We start from the raw sequence: 21,181 nt of genomic DNA on the forward strand, positions 1-21,181 counted from the left end.
CGCTATTTTGCCATTTTAAGCAACTGAGAAAAACAACTGGCTGCTCCATTGCTTATCAAATAATCAATTGATTAAGATGTTGTGTGGAGGGCTCCCTCCCTCCATTGAGTGCACTATTCCATTGGCCATGGAGTTCTCCAGCAGGAGCGGCTGAAAACACCCCTGCTGCTCCCATACAGCTGGCAGAACTCACAATGGCTGATGGGATGTGGCCAGGAAGACTGAGGGAGGAGGGAGTTTGGAGCACGGGCAGCCCAGGAGGACGTCGGGACTTTCAGCCGTGTGACGGGGGGAAGGGCAACATGTTATGTGGGGAGTACCTCCCCCATTAATGCATGGTGAGTGCGCTATTTTACACACACACACATCGTTGCCTAATGTGTCATCCGAACCCAGCCACTGTATATCTCCATGCCCTCAGGACTTAGGTCTGAGGTGGCCTAAGCAGTGACTATTTTAAAATTAATTTAGTCACCATTCACACAAACAGAGACACACAGTTCTAGTCTCTCTCTCTCTCACACACACACACACTACACCGCACTTCACCACAACTGAAACCTACAGTAATACACACAGCATGGTCATCTACTTCCTCAGTCTGAAAGGGATTTTGACAGTCTTTGCTATCCTCCAGCCCTCAATTACACTTCAGAACTCACAGATTTGAGGCAACCACAAAGTACCTGCTTCAAATCCTTCATAGCCATGAGACAAGCAACCAGTAGAACAGATTCTTCTTCATTTCAGTCTCAAACTGACCTTGTTCAGAAGACACACTAAGCCATGGTGGTTAAGCACTTTGAGCTAAACATTATGGCTTAGCGTGTCATGTGATCCATGACGATGTGTCATGTGAACCATTCCTAACCATGGTGTCTACATAACCATACTCACCAAACATTTGCTTGAAAAGGTTTAGCAGCCTAACCATGCGTTGTCTGTGAATAGACCCACTGTGGGAAATGGATATACATCTAAAAACTTTGGTGGCCATTCTAGATCAAAGAAATGTCGAAGACAGATGTGAATGCTAAACAGCTGAGCTACAATTCATCAAGAGGTTGTAGGGATTTATTTATTGTGTTATAAGTGCACCAAATGTGTTAATCAGCTTACCAATGTGAGACTGCCTAGGTTATCACCCAGCCACCATTTTGTGAGCAGCACTTTAATTAAAGTAATAAAAACTGAGTGTACTTTTTGTGTTTCAGTTCCCTCACTGTTTAGAATTACACACACATACACTGAGTGTGCATAAATACAACTGAAACTCAGGACAACACTTCATGTATCTGATAAAGTGGGCTGAAGTCCATGAAAGCTTATGCTGTAATAAATTTCTGAGTCTTTAAGGTGCCACAAGACGGACCATTGTTTTTGCTGAAGCAGACTAACGTAGCTACCCATCTAAAAGCTGGGTTGTTTGAAATGACATTCCTCTCTTCTTTTCTAGCATGGAACCAACTGAAAAACAGAGGGATATGTTTGGGGAGGGGAAAGAGCTATATGAATAATGCATTATAAAAACATTTTACCTGAAGGCCTTCGATGGCTAATCGAAGCATACTTGGTGTCAGTTTAGAAGCCTGTTTGAAAGTGAAGTTGCTCCAGTCTATAATCAAAACAAATCCATTTACTTGAAGCTCTGGATCCTCAATCATGGCTTCTAAGGAAAGTAGTATGGCACGTAAAATATCCACCAGCGTGTACCTGTCAATGTATAAGAGAAGAGGTTGGGTTAAGCTAGCAATAATGTTCAGAAGTCAGAAGAAAAGGTATTATTCTGATGGTCATTGTTGAATTATCAAATGTGTATCTGATAAAGCAGTGCTGAGGGGCCTCTTTCAGCCTAAGGGCTGAATCCCATTTTAGAGTTGTTCTTGGAGCCTGCATTCCAATGGTGGGTGGGGCCAAAGGAAAAATGGGCGTGGCAAAAATGCCAGCATATTTTAGCTGAAAACTCTTATTGCCAATAATTAAGCAATAAGAGCTTAATTTGGAGGGAATGGGAGAGGGGACAGCACAAAAACTGGGAAATCACCAATTGAGCAGTGGTTGGGGGAAAAGAGGTAGGCCCAGGGGAAGATGGTAGGGTCTTCCAGGAAACCCTGGAAGGCTGGATTAAGAGTCCTTGATGGCCAGATCCAACCCCCTGGCCTGAGGTGCTACACCCACAGCCAGCACATTAGAAAAACAGAAGAGTCCTTTTTGTCTGTTTTCGGTTGGTTGTTTCAAAAAAATTAAAAAAGGAAAGAACAAAAGAAGAGTTCTGCCCTGTTTAGAAAGTGACAGCATAATAGTACTAGACAGAGATCTGCCACTAGCTCACATAATTGGTACGACAACAAACTGTAGTTCTGATATAATGACATCCTTGAATGAATATACATTTGTGTGTGTAGCTATTAGGTACGCTGGTTGTTTCTCTTATTCTGGATATGGTGAGGTGAGTTTTACCAGAACTGGGGAAGCAAAGGAGTTATACAATTCTCCTCACCACTTAGTAGGAGGATACAAATAACTGATTAACAAGTGGGTGTATTTATTTGATTTACTCAACACATTTATACTCCACTTTTCCTCCAGAGAGATCATTGTAGCTTACGTATCATCCCCAGTGGGCCAGATCAGCTTAGCTTCAAAAGCTGAAGTGCAACCTGTTCAGGAAATAACTCTACATTAAGCCAGAATAGTCCCAAAAAATGAGGATCAGACATTACCACAGAGGGTTTTGGGGTTTCCCCCCCCAAAAAAGGCTTCAGGCTATCATGTATTCTGCCCATCTTAATATACCAAGGCAAAAATCCTATATTCACACTTAGCTAGAAGCCTATTGAAGTCAATGGGGTTTAATTCTGAGTAGTCATGTACAGGATTACTCCACCAAGGAAATTTATATCCAGCAAAAAAATATAATGTACTGAAGAATAATTGTATCTAGCAGAAAATAGCTGAACTGTATATTCAATAGAATGGAAATAATAAAACATGAGACTAACACACATGACTAGTGAGCATGTGGCATTTTCATTCTCTGCCACCCCAGTTCTACGAGGCCTTTGCAATGCCCTGCATTAGGGTTGAACCTCTCAAAAGTGAACTGAATGTTGTGTGAGGTGAGGCCACACTTGTAACAGGCCATACTTTCAGTGGTTTATGAATCATCCTTTATTGGACTACTGAATGTGAATAGGAATGTATAAATTTGAGCCATCATCTTACAATGTTTCTCTTGAAAAATGGCCAGAGGGTAATGATGCTAATTAGGCAGCTCACAACCAGCATGCCACCATGGTTTATTTTCCCTCCGTGTTCATGAAAACCTGTGCAATGCCTGAGTTCGCAAGTTGCAATAAGCCATGGTGGTTTATGAGCCATAGTAGAATCAACATGGCTTAATGTGACTCATTGTAGGTGATCTGGCATTGATTATTTTCCACCACCCTGAAAACTCATGGTTTCTAATAGCATTGTTGAGTATAGCTTGTTCTCAGGGTGGCTTGTCTTGATATTCCAAGCAAGAAAACCCATGCCACTCTCTACAATCTTGCCAGGGCTGCCTCCGGCCTCCCTCACCAGTGATTGACCCTCTGTCAATGTTGAAACAGCACTTTGGAAGGACCCTAATTTGTTCACCACCCAGGGCCAGCGCTGCCATAGAGGCAGCTCAGGCAGCGGCCTAGAGCGCCAAGCAAAGGAGGGCGCCGAACGGAGGGTGCAAAGGAAGGTGCTCTCCTAGAGCAGCTTCCGGGTGCGCTGTTCCAAAGCCACCACCCCGGCCGCCCCCCAACCCCAGCATCCTGGCTTCAAAGCCAGCACATGGCCGGAAGCCGCTCCTGGCTTTGAAGCCAGGACGCTGGGGTTAGGGGGCGGTGGCTTCAGAATGGCACACCTGGAAGCCACTTCTGGGCACGCCGCTTCGAAGCCTCCACCTCGCCCCCCAACCCCAGCCTCCTGATTTCGAAGCCAGGAGCGGGCGCAGGGTTTGGCTTCAGTACGGCGCGCCCGGGCGCACCATTCTGAAGCCACCGCCCTGCCCCCCAACCCCAGCGTCCTGGCTTCGAAGCCAGGAGCGGGCGCGGGGGGCGGCTTCAGTACGGCGCGCCTACCTAGGGCGCAAAATAGTCTGGCGCCGGCCCTGTCACCACCTTTTTAAAAACAACAACAACATTGGTGCTTCAAAATTGCACAGATGGGGGTATATTTTTTATGATATTTTTTTTATCAGTCTTTTGCAAGTGCACAAGATCACAGATTTTGCTGTCTTATATGTGTAGTCTTGCCTGGTCAGTTTCCTTGTATGTTTCAGCTTTCAATGGGAGCAGCCAAGTGGAGTAAGTAACATATAAGGAAATGGACAAGACAATGCTGGATATAAGCTAATTTGCACCCAGTTGCAAAGAACCAGGGGAGAAATAACAGCAAGAGAAAGGAGGGATCCACTAGCACAATTCAGAAGCACGAAAACTAGGTAAAAAGGCAATCAGTGTAAGTCTTCCCCTTGGCAATGTAATCCTTTCCCTTTCAAGTGTGGAACTTACTCTTCTCAGTGTCCTCCACTTTTTTGACTCTCTCAACTCTCCAGTTACTCCAGAACTGGGAGTTATTAACTCCTTTTTTGCAGCTCCCTTTCAGAGCAGTTACTGCACTTCAGTGAATGTGTGTAAATCTCCCTGGCCGTGTGTGTGTGTGTGTGTGTGTGTGTGTGTGTGTGTGTGTGTGGAGAGAGAGAGAGAGAGAGAGAGAGAGAGAGAGAGGAGAGAGAGAGAGAAAGCAGCTGAATGGGGCTCCAGGGGAACGGTGGGTTAAACAACTGCCAGTGTGCCCCATTTGCTCCATCTTGTTCAGCCACCCACTAAAGGTTGTTTTTTAAAAACAAAAACAAAAAAACAAATTGTGCAAAATTAAGGGCTGGGAAGTAAATGGAGGAGAAATGTGTGCACCTGCAGTAATTAGGTGAGCGAACAACCAACCTACAGTGACTTATCCTCCAGGGTGGTTTAGTGTTAAGTGTGAACTAGCCCTATCCTTCCACACCCCTGTATAACTGAGCTACCATGAAACTGTTTTCATTTGCTAGCTATCACTGGCTCTGCTCATTCTTAAACTGCTCAAAGCTCATGGAAGTCAATGAGATTTTAGCAGCCTGTTTCCAGAATTGCAGCCATTATCTCTCAATAGAACAAGATGGTTAGAATGATTGTTCATTCAGAAAGACCTATTAAAAGTATTTTAAAACAGAAGTCAATATGCAATCTCCATTGGGGCACCTGAATGAATTTTCTTAAGTGGCCTTCTTTCTGGATTATATAACATTAGATAAGCAAGTTTCATTTTGCAACACCACAAAAGGACATAAAACCCACCATAGGTCACATTTAAAGCAGCATTTTTAATTCATTCATTCATTCATTTTATTTTATTTCGTTCAGTGCTAAAGCTTTGGAACTTTAGCCCCATGTGAGGGTTGAAATTGCAGGTATTGCAAATTGTAAGCTGTTGTTTTTGATGTGGCAGTCTCAAATGAATTACGATGAAAGAACCTGCATTAAAGTCTTCATCCAGCACGGAACTATTTGCATAAAAGGAAGTATTTGCATAAAAGCTCATCTGAGATTCACTCTCGACCTGGAAGATCTGACGTTTATTGAACTGGATAGGTGGGAGCAATCTTCCTTATTGTTATTTATGTTGGCAGCACAGTAGGGGGACCAATGTAAACTTGAAGTTGCTTCTGACAGACTTCATTAACTTTTTCTAGTGACTGATGAGCAACAGCACATGTCCCATTCTGAACTAGAACTTAAGGGCTTGAAACATATGCCTGAAGTAGAGCTGAAATGAAGATGTGCATGTATTTAAAATTTGCCAATGTTTCAGGGGTGTGTGTGAAAAAATCTCTGCTTTTGTTTTCAGTGTGTGACTCCAAGGAATACTTAAATCTAAAAGCCTGTTTTCATCAAAGAAATGTTTATTATCAATATACCAAATGCCATGCTTTTATGCACGCACAAACACACACCAAACAGCATCCATGATAGGGACTATTGGAAGATGGGATTTGGGAAAATATGCGCTCAATTTTTTTGTACACAAATGGAAATTAGGAGAACACACTTGAAGCTTTTTCTGTCTGTTTTAGCTTTGGGAATACCTCTAACATATTCATCTTGTCTCCTTCCCAAATTATACATTTTCTTCTAAAATCTGATGAAATTTGCCCCATTTTCATCTTCAAGGCTCTTTTCTCCCTCCTTTCCCCAATGCAATATTATTATACTGACAACTTGTTGAGAAGCCTAACCATTTGTAATAATATCATGCTCTATATCTAACAAATTAGTGAAAGGGATACATCAGCAAGGATGCCACTGGAAGGCTAGTCATGCTTACACTGTCATAGATTCTATTTTAGGAATGGGGGGGCTTTGGATGTTCTTTTCTTTAGATACTGGATGCTTTCCTCTGACATTTCTCAATGACTTTTCAAGTAGTTCAAAGTAAGCAGGATGTCCTCTTGCCTCCTCTAATGTTATGTCTGGTTTACCAAAGTAGGTTTCATTGCATGAGATCCACAGTGACTCCTGTGGGGTGTCTATAAGTAAAAATCATTTAGGTAACGGTATCAGTTTCTTTCACCACCCTCATGACTGAAACCCCCCAGATTCCAGTCACAACATCATTCTGAGAACAGTAATATCTGCTGCTCATGCTGCGCCTGCCTCATGTAGCTTTATTTTCAGTTTCCAGCCACGTGGGCAAGGCTCGGGACAGAACAGGAAGTCAGTAAACATAGGCGTGCGCAAGAGTATGCTGTGTGTGCCTAGGCACACCCTAATTTGTCAAGCAGTAAGTGCCAAATTGAGGGGGCCATTGGGTGGGATCCAAAGGGGGATCTAGATGCAGTGGGAATGGTCCTCTGGCTGCCCTCCGGCTGCTCTGCTGCCATCCCCCAACAGTGCACTGATGGGGCAAAAAGGAATTGCTCTGCTGGAAGCCACACGTCAAAGTGGTCAGGAGGAGGGCCCACAAAGCCTAATATCACCTCGTAAGCCCCTCCTCCAGCCAGTGTCACCACAAAGCCCCACCAATGCTGTGACTTGATGAGTGTCTCTTCATTCTCCCCCCTCACCTGCAATGGCCCTCCTATAGTCAGGCAAGCCAAGCATGGAGTAGGATATCAGTGTCTATAATGTCCTTTATGACTGAGTATTCAATAAATGTTTGCCTTTTAAGGTGTGCACTCCCCGGGTGCACACCTTAATGAAATGTGCTGTGCACACCAATGTCAGTAAATCAAACACAAGAGGTTTAACCGATGCTACAGGAGCACCTCCTCATAAGGCAAAGAAGTAGTAGCAGGCAGCAGCATGACCAGCTCCTCCACCCCAAAGTAGCTCCATTCTGAGAGCAGCAACAGCTCCTTGCGCCGCGCACACCTTCCCCATGAGCTAGTTGTATTTTCCAGTTTCCTACAAGATGGGCAAGCAAGGCCCAGCCAGGGGAGGTCAGTAAATTAAACCTGGAGGTGGGGTGGGGATTCCATCGAGCTCAGTTGAGAGTGGCTGCGATGCACATGGTAGAAGTGGTGGTGAGGGGCTTTCGAACAAGCCCAGGCAGGCACCACCACTGCCTGTTAGGCCTTTGGTTGGTAGGCTGCAGGCGTGCCTGTCTTGTAAAGCATCCCTCACTGACTGTAAGCTCCATCACACCTGAACGTTTGCCCTTGTTATTATCCCCCTCTGTTTACTTAGCATTTGAAAGCCTTACGTTTTATTCATCTTCACACCTCTCCTCGGAATTGCTGTTTCCCCCCACCCACAGATCTCATTTGTACCTCCCCTTACAATCTATTGGTTGTTCGCAGGGACACCTCACTCTGGCATGCCCCCTCCCTTTCATCAGCAATGCCGCCCACCCTCATCAGATTGAGTCCGATGAGATAAAAAATACACGTAGAGGGTTGAGCACATTGCTGAAAAAACCTTTCCTTCCCTGCACTTGGAAACCTCGCAAAGAGGGGTGGGGGAAGAGGAGAGATCAGGGCAGGACATGGACAGCATCATCTGAGTCCTTCATATGCAACTCACCATGACAGTGGGCTATAATGCAGGTGTGATGGAGCTATGTGACTATGGTAATCACTGACCTCCCATCCTGTTCTGCCTGCCATGGCCCCCTGGCTGAGTTCATTTTAATTTGAAGTGAACCAATTAGTTGTTTTCCAGCCCATAGGTGAAAGTCCTAGACTCACAAGGGAAGATGCACTCCTTATGTATGTACACTGGCTTTTTGTGGTTTAACCACCACCACCCCTGGTAAAGATGCACCAGATTGGGCTGTTAAAGTTGGCATGTGAAGCACCATAAAATGCTATACTTTCACCCACAAAGACTGGAAAAGTACTGAATGAGAAACAGGCAACACTGCAGATGCCCATACCCAAGACCTGACTTGCTGGCCTCCATGCATCCAGCAGCAGTGTGAAAAGGACCTCTATGCTTTTGTGCAAGGTTTCTGATTGTGTGGAGTAACCTGTGCATGCAGCAACTGTATGCACACAGAAGCCCCTTTCACTCTGCCACTGAATGCAGGGAGATTGAGGATGGAGCCAAACGGCAGGATGCCATCCCCTTCTCCATGCATTCAGTATATGCATGTATGGAACAAGTGAACTGGGCTTTTGAGTCAGAACTCCGATCCATCTAATCTGATGCTGTCTACATATACTGTACTAATAGCTGCGCACAAAGCCTCTGTGCCAGATTTGATAGCTGAAAACCTTTTAATTGTGGAGGCAGGGACTGAGCCTGGGGCATCTGCATAGGCAGCTCCGGCGGTGGGGGGTGTTGAAAGCACTGCCCCAATAAGTAGCCTGCCCCCACCTATTTGTCCTATTTTTTTCTTCATTCAGAAATCTAAGATGTGGGCTAAAGCTGCACTCCCCACATCCTGAAATGCACCTTGTCTCTTCTGTGTCTACCCACCCACCACAATACTAATTGCTGCTAGCACAAACTGATGTGCTAGCAGCAATTTTTTATATACAATAGTTCTTACTCATTTTAGAATAAACTGTCACCTTCTCAGTATAATTATGAACCTGGTGACAATTATACATGCATAGTGAATTAACAGACAGACAAGTTACTATTATCTGATTCATGAAAGGAGTTTAAAAGTTAACAAGGGGAGCACAAGCATTTGAGGTTTGCTTGCCTACTTATGCAGGAAAAGAAGGCATTACTTTAGGCAGATTTGACTTTAGGGTAAAAAAACAAGTGTTTATCTCCTCTGAGGGTGCATCTGCCTGGCAGTTTGGAAGATAAATAAATATCCCTGCATTTCTTTGACACTGCTCTTCATTATGACTGAGCTATGTTTTTAGGATATTGATGGATGTAATTTTAGTCTGGAAAGCTATCTGATACATTTTACAGGTAATTACATTCATTGGCAGGGGTCATGGTTACGTCCTGCTTTTTCAAGGTACCTCCAGAAGTGCTGAACCAAGCACAATGGACACCACTAATCAGCACTTGTGACGCTTATCTCAGTTTAGTCTCATCATCTTCCATTGAACCAAAGTGGCAGAACTGGAGTTACTTCTGCAGCATGTTTTCTGCTCCACTCTGATTGGTTGCCATGTAGCATTTGTAACGTCTGAAGCATCATTGTGGGCAATTCCCATGCCAGCTTCAGTGAACCACAACAGAAGAGGAAGACCTGTCTTTGGAAGTATTGATATGGCCTGGGCAACCAATGTGCAGCAGAGCTTCATGGGAAATCAAAGGGATCAAAGGGATACAGCAACCACAATCTCCACTCCAGCCGAGAACCTCAATGGGTGGCCTTGGATTCCGGGGTTGTTGTGATAATAAAAGGAGAGAAACATGTACACTGTCTCCCACCAGTAACTGATGGGAGGCTATCTTTAAAATAGCCTTGCCCCCAAAACTGCAAGTGAAGAGTCCAAATCAGTTTCCATTTGTTGTTCCCTCTCCAATATTGTATGGGCCAAATACACAGAAACAAATGCAAATCTATGTACGTTGAGGAACTCAATGTAATCAAATGTAATAAATAAAATAGATACATCCCTGAGAGGAGAGGATATGATTGGATAAAAGTCTTCACTTCAGGAGACCTGAAAAAAGTTGCTTTCTGTAACTCAGGGGTTGGCTCAGGAAGGATTCCGGCTAAGGTGCTTCTGAGCATATGCTCAGCCCAGGAATTTGTTTTTGAAGCTAGCATACCCCTTGACACACAAATCTACTCCTAGCCCGCTCCCCAAACAAGCTTTGTGGATTTGAGGAGCCTAATTTATTTTGAAGGGGACGTTTTTTGTTTTATCTGTTTTGTTAAACCACTGGGAGTTGGGAATGCCTTACTGATCTACTTCAAATCATCTTGCCTGCCCCCACTCTTACTCTGGATCTTGGACAACCCACCTTTCCCTATTTTGCCCCTATTTCCCCCAAACCTTTGGGTTAAAAATATCTTCAGAAAAAGATGTATTTCCCTTCTTCTGACATGATGACAAATATCCCTGATTTCTGCCCGCTAGAGGCATCATTATGTTGTAGCCAGAACTAGGATAAGCTTTAGGGATATTAAAACTTCACTAGTGTAAGAAATCTCATCACAGCAGCATTGAGAATACAGATTTCCTATTTCATATATCGTTTCTTGTATATGAAAGCTGTTGCCTATAATGAAACTCGTCTCAAATCTTCTAAGTGTGAATAAAGCATACAATATGCACTCAGACATTTAAGTTACTGCTGAGAGCAGGGAAACAGCAATCCATTGGGGAAAGTGAGCAACGGATGAGCACCACCAAACGTCATCATTTCTCTTGTACTGTTTGTGCTCCAATGGCTACGTCCCAAGTCTGGAATATCCTCCCCAAAGAGGTATAACCAGCATCAACATTACAACCTTTCTGTCATCAGATTAAGAGGTTTCTGTTTGCCCTGACATTTTGAAATGTTCCATTGTGTCCCATTTTCTTGTCGTTTTTATCATCCTTCACTTTAGTCTGTAACTGGCATGAAGGATTTTGTTTATTTGCATTTTGGTTACATAATGTTTATGTCTATTGAACATTGCTCTGGAATCCACTGGATAAGGAGCAGGTTAGAATTTTTTTAGATAAATAAATATTTATTTATTGCATTTCTATACTGCCCAATAGCCGAAGCTCTCTGGGTGGTTCACAAAAATGAATAAATAAAAATATTTCACAGAAGTAGGTAAAACTGAGTTGTATAAATAAGTCGGGACAAATGGCAAATACCTTAGCTCCTTAACAGGCATTGTTGTTCTGATCGGGGGTGGGGGGAGCCAGTAAATCAAGAGTGTCCCTTTCCTCACCAGTCATTGAGGGTTTTCTCTAAATTAGGCTTGCCTCCAAACCTGCAAGTGAAAGGCCCAAATTGCTTTCCATTTGTCATTCCCTCTCCAATATTGCATGATCCAAATGACAAGTGCAAATGAGAACCTATGTATGTTAATTCTCCTCATCATAGAGATCTAAGTCTGGAAAGAACTTGAGGGACATCTGTCTAACTCTCTCTGTCTGACAAGATACCTGCATCAAATTTATAATTTGCCACAAACACGGTGCCTTAGGATAGGCATTCTGTTAGTCAGGAATGGAATATTACACCACAATTTCATCTTTGGGGCCAAACAGGATTCCAGTCCACAACTACAATGTGAAATATCTAGATTGCAGCAATGTGTGGTAGATTCAAGTGAGTGTCTCAGCCTCCCCTTGGCCTCCCACAACTGTGTTAGACCCTCAACTCTATCTTTACCTGCTTTGATCCCAGTTGGCAGCAAACAGGACCAGGATCTTCCTGCCATAATGATCAAGGTTGGCCAACCCACCCGGGAAGCCATCCTTGAGTGCCTGCTTGATGCCCGGGTCGGTGGCTTTGAAGCTCTTGAACATATCAAGGTTCTGCTGACGATACTCAAAGTATTGAGCCAACAACCGAAATGCCTCAAAGTGTTGGAACTTCCTGGCACGAAGGAAGCGGAGGATGAAGGCATCATCCGTACGGAGAAAGCCGATGTCGGGCCGGGTAATCACCATGTCCCGTACCTCCTGGATGTCCTGGTGCAAGGTGTCTGGGTTTTCATTCAGTTCCAGCCGGGCTTTTTCCAGGGTCTCCGGGGACAGACCCGCCTGCAAATGAGTCATTGTGCTGCTCCCTCCAGTCTTCTCTTAAGTAAGAAGGGACACAAGCCCCAATGTGCCACAAAGCCTGGAATCTTCTTAAAAACAAGAGATCCTTCTTTCCCTTTCTAGAATCCAGTGAGTTGGGTGCTCCTTTTGCCTTATAGCATGAATCTCTCCAATGGAAAAAACTGATCCCGTTCAATCTGAAAAGACCTGCTCACTGCCCGTTTGCCCTTTCCATCTCACTCAGGCCCATCCGGTGACCCTTCCGTCTAAGCTTCTTCTTTTCCTCACCCCAAATCCCCTCCTTCCCAGGACCCGCTAGCAGCATAAAGCTGCAGTAAAACTAGAGCTGGCGTATAATTCAACCCAATTGCTATCCTTCTGCTGCAACTGCCCGTTGATTGACAGAAATGATGGCTTTGGCAGGGCCCAAGTAGATAGAGTTAGTATTCTTGTCACCCCGGCTTCAGCAATGGGGGGTTGCTCCCTCCCACATAAGACTGTCCTTTGGGTTAAGTAGGCATTTGGGCTGAGACATGAAACGCCCTGATCAGCAGGTACATGATAGCAGAGAGGAAGGCCAAAAGCCGTACCGTGACTTTTCCCAGATTAGGGGATGATGTTGATAAGTACTGGATTTCTCTCTGTGTGTTTCTCTCTCTCTCTAATATTCCCACCCTACTCGTCTGTGCAAAGCAGGGATTTCACCCTTTAGTTCTGCTGGAACAACTATAAAGAAGAGTGACAGAAAAATAAATACGGTGGTAATTTAAAGCTTCCAACAGGGATATTCACCTCTTCTCCCAAGAAACTAGGCGACCCATGTATTCAAAAGTCGATGTGTGACGGGGTTCAAGAGGCATGCAACTGGTCTGCTCTAGGGGTTGGGGGTTGCTTTGTTTTTTAAAATGAGGGTCTTATTTGCATCCCCACCCTTTCTAGCCCACAGAGCTGGGAATGGAGTCCTCCCTTCCCCCCTATTCCCCTCCTACATGCACAGTGATCTCATCTAGTACCAGCAAGGCTGTCGTATGTTCCTCTCCCGTCTTCTTGTCTCAGGTCTTCCGGGGAGGAGGGATCGGGCGGGTGGTGGTGGTGGTGGGGAGGTTGAGAAATCCCCCGGGTCCTTTCCCCGTCACTTACAGGGCACAGTGGCTGCGACCGCCTGGCGAAGCCCCCCCAAAAGCCAGCCCTCCGAGCAAGGCATTCAGAGAAGAAAAGGCGCCGCCGCCGCCAAGTGATGCCTCCCGGCAGCGGAGCCAACCCAACGCACACGCCAGGCAATGCGGCACCTTCCGGCATCCATCAGCTACGGCAGCAGCAACTCCTTCGGAGGCGAAGCGGCGAGGCGAGGCAGAAGCGCTCAGCGAGAAGCAGCCGACGAGCCAAGGACGTGCCCATGTGGCCCATCCGCCCCCGCCGGCGGCCCCCGGCCCAGCCCGCGCGCGCTCGCCCGGATGCCCAGCGGCCTCAGACAGGGCGTGGAGGCGGCGGGTGGTCTTCGCTGGTCTCCTCCGAGGGGAGGGGAGGAGGGGAGCTGGCCGCCGCCGCCGCCGCCGCCGCCTTTGTGTCCCCGTACGAGCAGCCCGCGACTTCTGCCGCTGTTGGCTCTGCCTTGTGTTCGATGCGCCGCTTCTAGCGGGTTTACGTCAATCAAGGCTCCCTGGGCGGCAGCCGCCGCCGCCGCGCCTGATGCTGCTCCCGCACGTTATTCCAGATCAACCGCGCCGCGCATTGTTATTACCCAGCACGATCTTTCCTCGCGCTCTGCATTCTTCGGATTTGTTGTGCGGGGGGCGGGATGGGGTACGCGGGGGGGGGAGTTAGCCGGAGGAAGGGCGCGCGGGAGGGCCGACGCGCGCGATCTCTTCTTCCCAATCGCAGCCCCCGCTCCCGCCCCGCTCTTCCTGCCTCTGCACCTGCTTCTTTCTCCAACACGACCAGCAGAGCGCTTGAACAGCTCGCGTCCCAAACTCTCCTTCTCCCCACCCCTCCGTTGTGCATGCGATTAGATCCCAAAGTGCAGCGGAATGAGCTGCTTGCGATTGCTTGTGGTAGCCCAGGCCTTACAAAACTGCCCCTGAAGTCCACGCAGTTTGGAGCAGGAATGTAGCGTAATGGGATACATTTGTAGCGAATTAAGCCAAGCAACACAAAAGCAAATTAAGCCAAGCAACACGGAAGGCGCGCGGGAGGCAGACGACGTCACGTCAGGGACCTGAGCAAACTCCTTGAGTGCCCAGTAACGAGCGTGCAATAAAACGCTCGTCGGATGGAGCCTAGAGAGTGCCAAGATGTGTTTTCTCAGGACAAGGCCACACACGAGCAGATGCTCATTGCTCCTATTTCGGTGGGACTGTGACTCCATTCTGGGTTTCAGTCAGAACAAGCTAGAACTTTAAAGGAGCTATCCAAGGTTATTATTATTATTATTATTATTATTATTATTATTTATTTATATAGCACCATCAATGTACATGGTGCTGTACAGATAACACAGTAAATAGCAAGACCCTGCCGCATAGGCTTACAATCTAATAAGTTGTAGTAAACAATAAAGAGGGAAGGAGAATGCAAACAGGCACAGGGAAGTGAAAACAGGCACAGGGTAGGGCAAAACCAACAGTGTAAAGTCAGAACAAACTCAATATTTGAAGGCTATAGGGAAAAGAAAAGTTTTGAGCTGAGTCTTAAAAGCAGTGATTGAGTTTGTAGTTCTCAAGTGCTGGACCCAATCTCCACCTTGGATAGCTCCTTTAAAGTTCTGGCTTGTTCTGACTGAAACCCAGAATGGAGTCACAGCCACACCAAAATCGGACGCACCAGCCTCTACTGGTTCATTGGTGGATGAGTGCAGGCTCAAGTGGTGATTTGCATGGGCTTAAATGCTTTCATAGCTCACATCATCTACCAAACAAACAATGCTTTTCAGTGGAGTCAGTTTGCTCACATAGCTACAAATCATCAAGGGGCTTTTCAGAAGGGTGGTGGGGGAGAAACCGGGCTGTGCCCATTGGCCACACCCCCAGCATCAATTTGCCTGCTGCCTGCGCTCCCTGTCCGAATGCCTACGCTTCTACAGCTCCTCCACTAAGCCAGGAACCCCAATAGCACATATTTTCCTATTGCTTGGGGAAGCCTACACACATATAGTGGTAGACATCCCCTTCTGCCAGATATGAGCAGTCATGGGGGGACGGTGCTCATCAGGTATGCATGCTGACTTGGAGCACCCCTGAATAGCCATCAAGTGAGGACAAATCATATTTTTTACTTGCAAGTATGAACCAGTCTTACCATGGAGGTTGGTGGCTCCCATTACAGTGGGGCTGTGAATCAGTGCTGGGTTTCAGCCAGAACTGTAAAGGAGCAATCCAAAGTGCTGAACCCTATCCCCAAAACAGATTCAGCACCTTGGATAGCTACTTTAGCATTCTGACTGAAACCCAGAGAGGATTTGCAGCAGCCCTGAAATCAGAGCCAACAGCCTCCATTGTAGGCCTCTCTGACACAGCCTATGGACACATCTATGCTACACTTTGGGGACTGACACAGGTTCCTGAAAAGAATGCTGGGCCTTGTAATGTTATCAGGATGTGAAAATTTTGATGCCATCCCCTTCCAAAACTTATTTATGTAGTGCAGTTATGTAGCACAGCGAGGGTCATTAAAGAAATCTGTTGCGGAAATTTAGGCATAAAATGTACTACACCATTTTCTGTCAAACCTGAAGCTTGCTGGATCAGCCCAAGTGTCTAGTATCCAACTGGGGTCAACCCAATGCTTCCAGGAAGCCACATAAGCAGAACATGAAGACAGCCTTTCTCTGTTATTTGCCCTCCGCCCCCAGCAACCAATATTGATTCAGGGGCATGACAGATCCATAAGCTATCATGACGAATGTAAAGTTGCTTTTTAAAAAGAGTGTTAAGGAAAATTGCATTAAGGACGCTATTCTCCTTGATATTGACACAAGAATAAGTCCCGTTTAGGAAAACTAATCTTGAAAGGTGGCTAAAAATATATATTCAATAAATAAATATAAGATGTCAGAAGGTAACTAAAGATTACACTTTCCAGAGGGAAGCCATGCTGGTCCATTGCAGCAAATACAACAAATACTCTTGGTAGAATTCATCAACAAGTTTAATTCTATTGCCAGATGCTTGAATTAAGATAAAGGATTTTTATCACACTCCATATGTGAATTGGCTTATCTAGTACCAGGATGTTTGTGTTATCAGCAACAGCTGCACTGTGAATGGCAATGGTTAATAACGTGATTGCCAATATCTGCATTTAATTTCCTTTTGACCTCAGCATTTACAATTCTTACACACACACACACACACACACACACACACCCCTCCATAATACTCCATGCATGTGATGAAGTGCATGGAATATAGTCCACAAAACTATATGCCAGAATAAATGTGTTAATCTTTAAGGTGACACAAGATTCTTTGTTGTTAAAGATTCTGTGACATCCAGCCATATGACAAGTAGATACAAAGCAGGCACATCTCAATCAAGTTCTACTTGAAAAGAAACATAGATAATGCTGTAGATAGTTGCCCCTGACTATATACTGCAATATTTGTGGTGGTGGTGGTTGTATACATCTTATATCGGAATAATGCCTTTACATCCTAAAAACAACCTATAAACAACTGAAAATAGCCCCAGTGTCATCTCTCCTGTCCTGTGGATTTCTCCTTCTCATAATATAAGGACTCCCTCCACCCCAGTGGAGCTTAAATCTTACTTAAGAACGCTTCTCTTCAGTGATTTCCAGGAGGATGTGATAAATGAGAAGGGAGGGATCTGACTAGCTATTACAAGAATAAATAGATCATAAAAAGATGAGCAGTGGCTCACAGCAGATGACGTGACTATCATCTTCTTTCCCTGCATCATTCCTCACTATGCCAAGGCCTAGATGGGGGGGGGGGGGCGCGGAGGGAAGGCTCACTTGATCACAAAAAAATGGCACACTCTCCAGTTCGGGAATGAGGCAAGTCTCTTGTAATATTAGCACAGTCATTTCAGTCACATCTCAAGCACAAAATGTAGCCAAATGTTCTATGGAGATGACAGTAAGTGTAATTCTTTTTTTTATTGCCCACAACATTCCTAGCTCTACCAATGTTTGCTATGAGTGGCACAGAAAGGCCTGCTGGAATCAAAAGCAAGCAGCAGTGCAGCATTCATTTTTAATAGAATACTATTAGGTGTTATTCAGATAGGAGCTGGTTCGGTTTTCATTGGCACCTATTGTGATTTATGAGACAAAATAAACAGGCAAGGCTGCTGGAGGAGAAGCAAACACTTCTGATTTATGTTGGTTTTTAATTATTTGTGGATTTTACAATTTTGTGTTACTGTGTTTTAATGTTACAATGCTTACAGAGACTTTGGTCCTATTTGCATGTCGGCAACAAAAGGTTAACAAACTGTGATGTCGGCAACAAAAGGTTATCAAACCGTGGGTTGTTGGAAGTGCACCAGGAGCAAGGATGTGTGCTGGTTCTCACCTACACTCTTCTGCTGGATTGTTTACACCACATCTGAATCTTGAACTTTAAGGGCTTTTCTGTGGCCCTGATCAGAAGAGACCTTAAACCATGGCTTTAACTATGGTGGTTAAGCCAGAAAGCCGGGCCCTGTTCAGAAGACACCTTAAACCACAGCTTTAACCATGGTGAATAAAGCAAAAAAGCCTTATTCACCTGGTTAAAGCCATGGTTTTAGATGTCTTCTGAACTGCCCCTATATGAGGCTTTTAACTCACCACTTTACCAAAGTTTCTGCTTCCAGAATCATCATGGGATTAAGATCATCTCCTTTACACCTGTTCCCCCCCACCCCAACCCTGGGGTGGAGGGAGAGTGTCTTTCTCTGCCTTGCTATATGTTCCATACACAACCACTAGATGGTGCTGTGGTATAGCAGAATAGCACAAATATACCAGGGTTACATGATTTCACAGAATTCCCTGAATCACCAGACTTTCCTCATTGGGAGGAGGGAAGCTATAATAGTTGCAAAGCACAGGAAATGCCCTGGAGGAGGAGGATGTCATGTAAAGTACCCACAAACTACCATGAGCGAAGAATCATGAGTGCACAGTAAAATGCCTCCTGTAGAAAGGCTCTGGGTTATTGTAGGGAACAACCCAGATTTTGAACTCTGTGGGGGAAGACATGGTACATATGTTTAAAATAAATACAAATGTCATTTTTTAATTAGATCCTGATGTTCTGGTGTGATTATAACCCCCAAATGTCTCCAACTATTTCCTACCTGTTTGTGTTTATACTGTATGATTACGGTCTCCCGAACCTCTGCTGGAATATTTATTGGTAGCATCTCAGATTATGAATGGTTCACTTTAAAGACCAAACTATAATGTTATGACATTACTCCCTGAACCGCCAGCAAGGAGCTGAGGGCTTGTCATATAAAACACTCTATTATCAATAAACAAGGATATATATGGTGAGCCTGTGTCTTCTGACTTCCTTGTATAGTTGGATCATATGATTAATATATTTTACAGCCTGGACACACACTGTATTAAAGGAAATAGTCTCCAGTAAATACATATCTCCAAATTTCAGCATATTTCTCTTACTGCTGTAGGTGTATCTGGTGGCCAAGAGGCAAAGCGTTTTGCAATATATCGCCCTCTTCCTTGAATTGTGTAGCTATAATATGGAGTCTGTCTGTCTGTCCCTCTCTGATTAATCATATGGTTGAATTCTATAGCAAAAATACACTTATAAAATATTTACTCCTTTCACCATTCTAAATTAGATTCCAGAGCTTTTCTGTATCATAGGCAACCAAAGGTGTTGTTGTTTTCGCAGGAATACAAGCATTTTGATGTAATCTAAATTTGTTATTTGCAAAGAGGTTTCTGTTGGGGGGGTTAAAAAAGGGGGGGGGGAGAATTCAGGACTTGATTTCCCCAGGGTGATTTTTTTATATGGTCAAAAGTGTTTTTATGTTGTTCTCAGCCTCAAGAGCAAGTTGTCTGCATATGATGACTCACTTGGTCTAGTTTTGATTTGTGCCATTTCTCTGGCTATATTTTAACCCAGAACTACAGTTCTACACCCACAGCAGTGCTGATGCTACAACATGTGTTTCCCCCCCCTTTTACAGATATTTTGGTTCACACTACACACATTTTGACATCACAATATCCTCCTGCAGTTCTCCAACTGCTTACTCTATTTGTAACAATTTCCAGAGGGTAGCCATGTGAGTCTATTGCAGCAAAAGCAACAAGACTCTTTCTTGGTTTTACTTAGGCTCTTTCTACACTGGCCTTTTCCCCCAGGATTATCCCTGAATCATCCCTGTGCATCCAAACAATGCACAGAAGATCCTGGGAGCAGGGAGGGATGATCCCTCCATTTTCCTGGGATAACTGAGACCTCAGTAATCCTGGTTTTACCCACAGTCCTGGGATGATCCCAAGGAATGCAGGCTGTGTGGGTGCCTGTCCCAGCTTCTTCCCGCCTCATCGCGAGTAGTGGGAGTCAGCAGAGGAAAGGAGCTGGGACGGGGGAGTCAGGGGTGTAGTGGGACTTACTTTTGGGTTGGAGCACAAGTGTGCACCGGCTCCCATTTGTTTGCTTTTTAAAAAAATGGTGGGCTTGATGGCCACAATGTCCTTCCTCCCATCCCGGATATCGTACACAGGGATGATCCTGGAAACAGGTAAGTCTGGGATCACCCCTCTCCTTCCCTCTACACCCTTAGGTGTAGAAAGGACCTTACTCTAATGCAGCAGCAGCAATATTAAAATTAGTGGCTTAAAATTACTTATTTAAGAATTGCATGCTAGTTTACACTGAACCTGTTCAGACGATACAGTGGTTAAGCATTTTGAGCTAAACAGTATGGCTTCGTGTGTCACGTGAACCATTCTTAAGCATGGTGGCTATATAACCATGGTTTAAACATGAAGGGTTAGCAGACTAACCATGGGTTAGCATGTTGTCTAAACAGGCCCACTGAGTTTATCCAGATAAAAGTATCTGGGGTCCCCATATGGTCCTACCTCTTCCCCTTGCCTCAACCCCTTTCCTTTGCCTGCCAATCATTTGGTGGTTTCCAGCTTTTGTGCAACTTTCCCCCAATTCTAAAAGATAGAAATGCTTCTCCCAAGGCTTAGTTACTGGCAGCAGAAGCTTCACACAAAAATCTGCCAGTAGTTTTGCCCCTGCCCCTTTCACCTTTGGTCCCGCTCTCCACTGGAATGCGCCTCTCAAGAGCTTCTCCAAAATTGAATGGGCCCTTGAGGTGAGAGTTTTCAACACTCCTGGTGTAGCTCACTATAAACTAACCAATTTGGTTTGGATGAAATGGAATCTTGCTTAGGAAAGCTTATGCCACACAAAGGCCCTTTCTACACTGTGGATTTTCCCGGAGTCATCCCTGTGCATCATCACAGGGGATCCTGGGAGCAGGCAGGGACAACCCCTCCATTTCCCTAGGATAACTGGTTCTGCAGTTTTCCTGATTTTTCCCACAGTCCTGACACGATTCCTAGGACAGCGGGTGGTGTGGGTGCCCAACTTGACATCTTCCCTCCTCCCTGTGAGTAGCAGGGGTCAGCAGAGGGAAGGAACCAGGCGGGGGGGGAGTCCAAGGACAATGGGGGTGTGTGGGTTCAGGGCTTCTTCTTTTTTTGTACTACATTTCGCTGGAGCACAATTGCACTCCCGGCTCCTGCCTTTTAAAAAAAAAAATGGCGGGCGCAACAGGCACAATGTCCCTCTTCCCTTCCGGGATGTCATGCTTCCGTTTGGACACCCAGGGAGGATCCCAGAAGCAGGTAAGTCTACGATCCCCCTCCTCCCTCCCTCTACACCCTTTGGTGTAGGCTGCACTTACCTGGAAGTAAGTTGAATTCAATTTGACTTACTTTTGAGTAGGCACGTATGGGGTTGCCCTGTTAATATATTAGAC

The 21,181-nt window shown here is 45.2% G+C and overlaps 1 protein-coding gene across 2 annotated transcripts in view; it reads right to left on the reverse strand.

The window, feature by feature from the left end:
* The window catches only part of CLVS2 (clavesin 2), a 54,313-nt gene extending 40,726 nt beyond the window's left edge, over positions 1–13,587 (reverse strand). The window contains exons 1-3 of one of the 2 annotated variants that reach the window (XM_063124716.1): positions 13,340–13,587; positions 11,826–12,366; positions 1,539–1,713 (exon numbers count right to left, since the gene is read on the reverse strand). In XM_063124716.1, coding sequence (XP_062980786.1) covers positions 1,539–1,713; positions 11,826–12,214 — 564 coding nt within the window. In that variant the 5' untranslated portion in view covers positions 12,215–12,366; positions 13,340–13,587. Of the gene's footprint in view, positions 1–1,538; positions 1,714–11,825; positions 12,894–13,339 lie in introns of those variants that run through there. The other variant, XM_063124715.1, reaches the window with a different exon arrangement.
* Positions 13,588–21,181: the final 7,594 nt, after the last annotated feature.

The sequence above is a fragment of the Elgaria multicarinata genome, chromosome 4 (genome assembly GCF_023053635.1).
Source record: "Elgaria multicarinata webbii isolate HBS135686 ecotype San Diego chromosome 4, rElgMul1.1.pri, whole genome shotgun sequence".
Taxonomy (NCBI): Eukaryota; Metazoa; Chordata; class Lepidosauria; order Squamata; family Anguidae; genus Elgaria; species Elgaria multicarinata.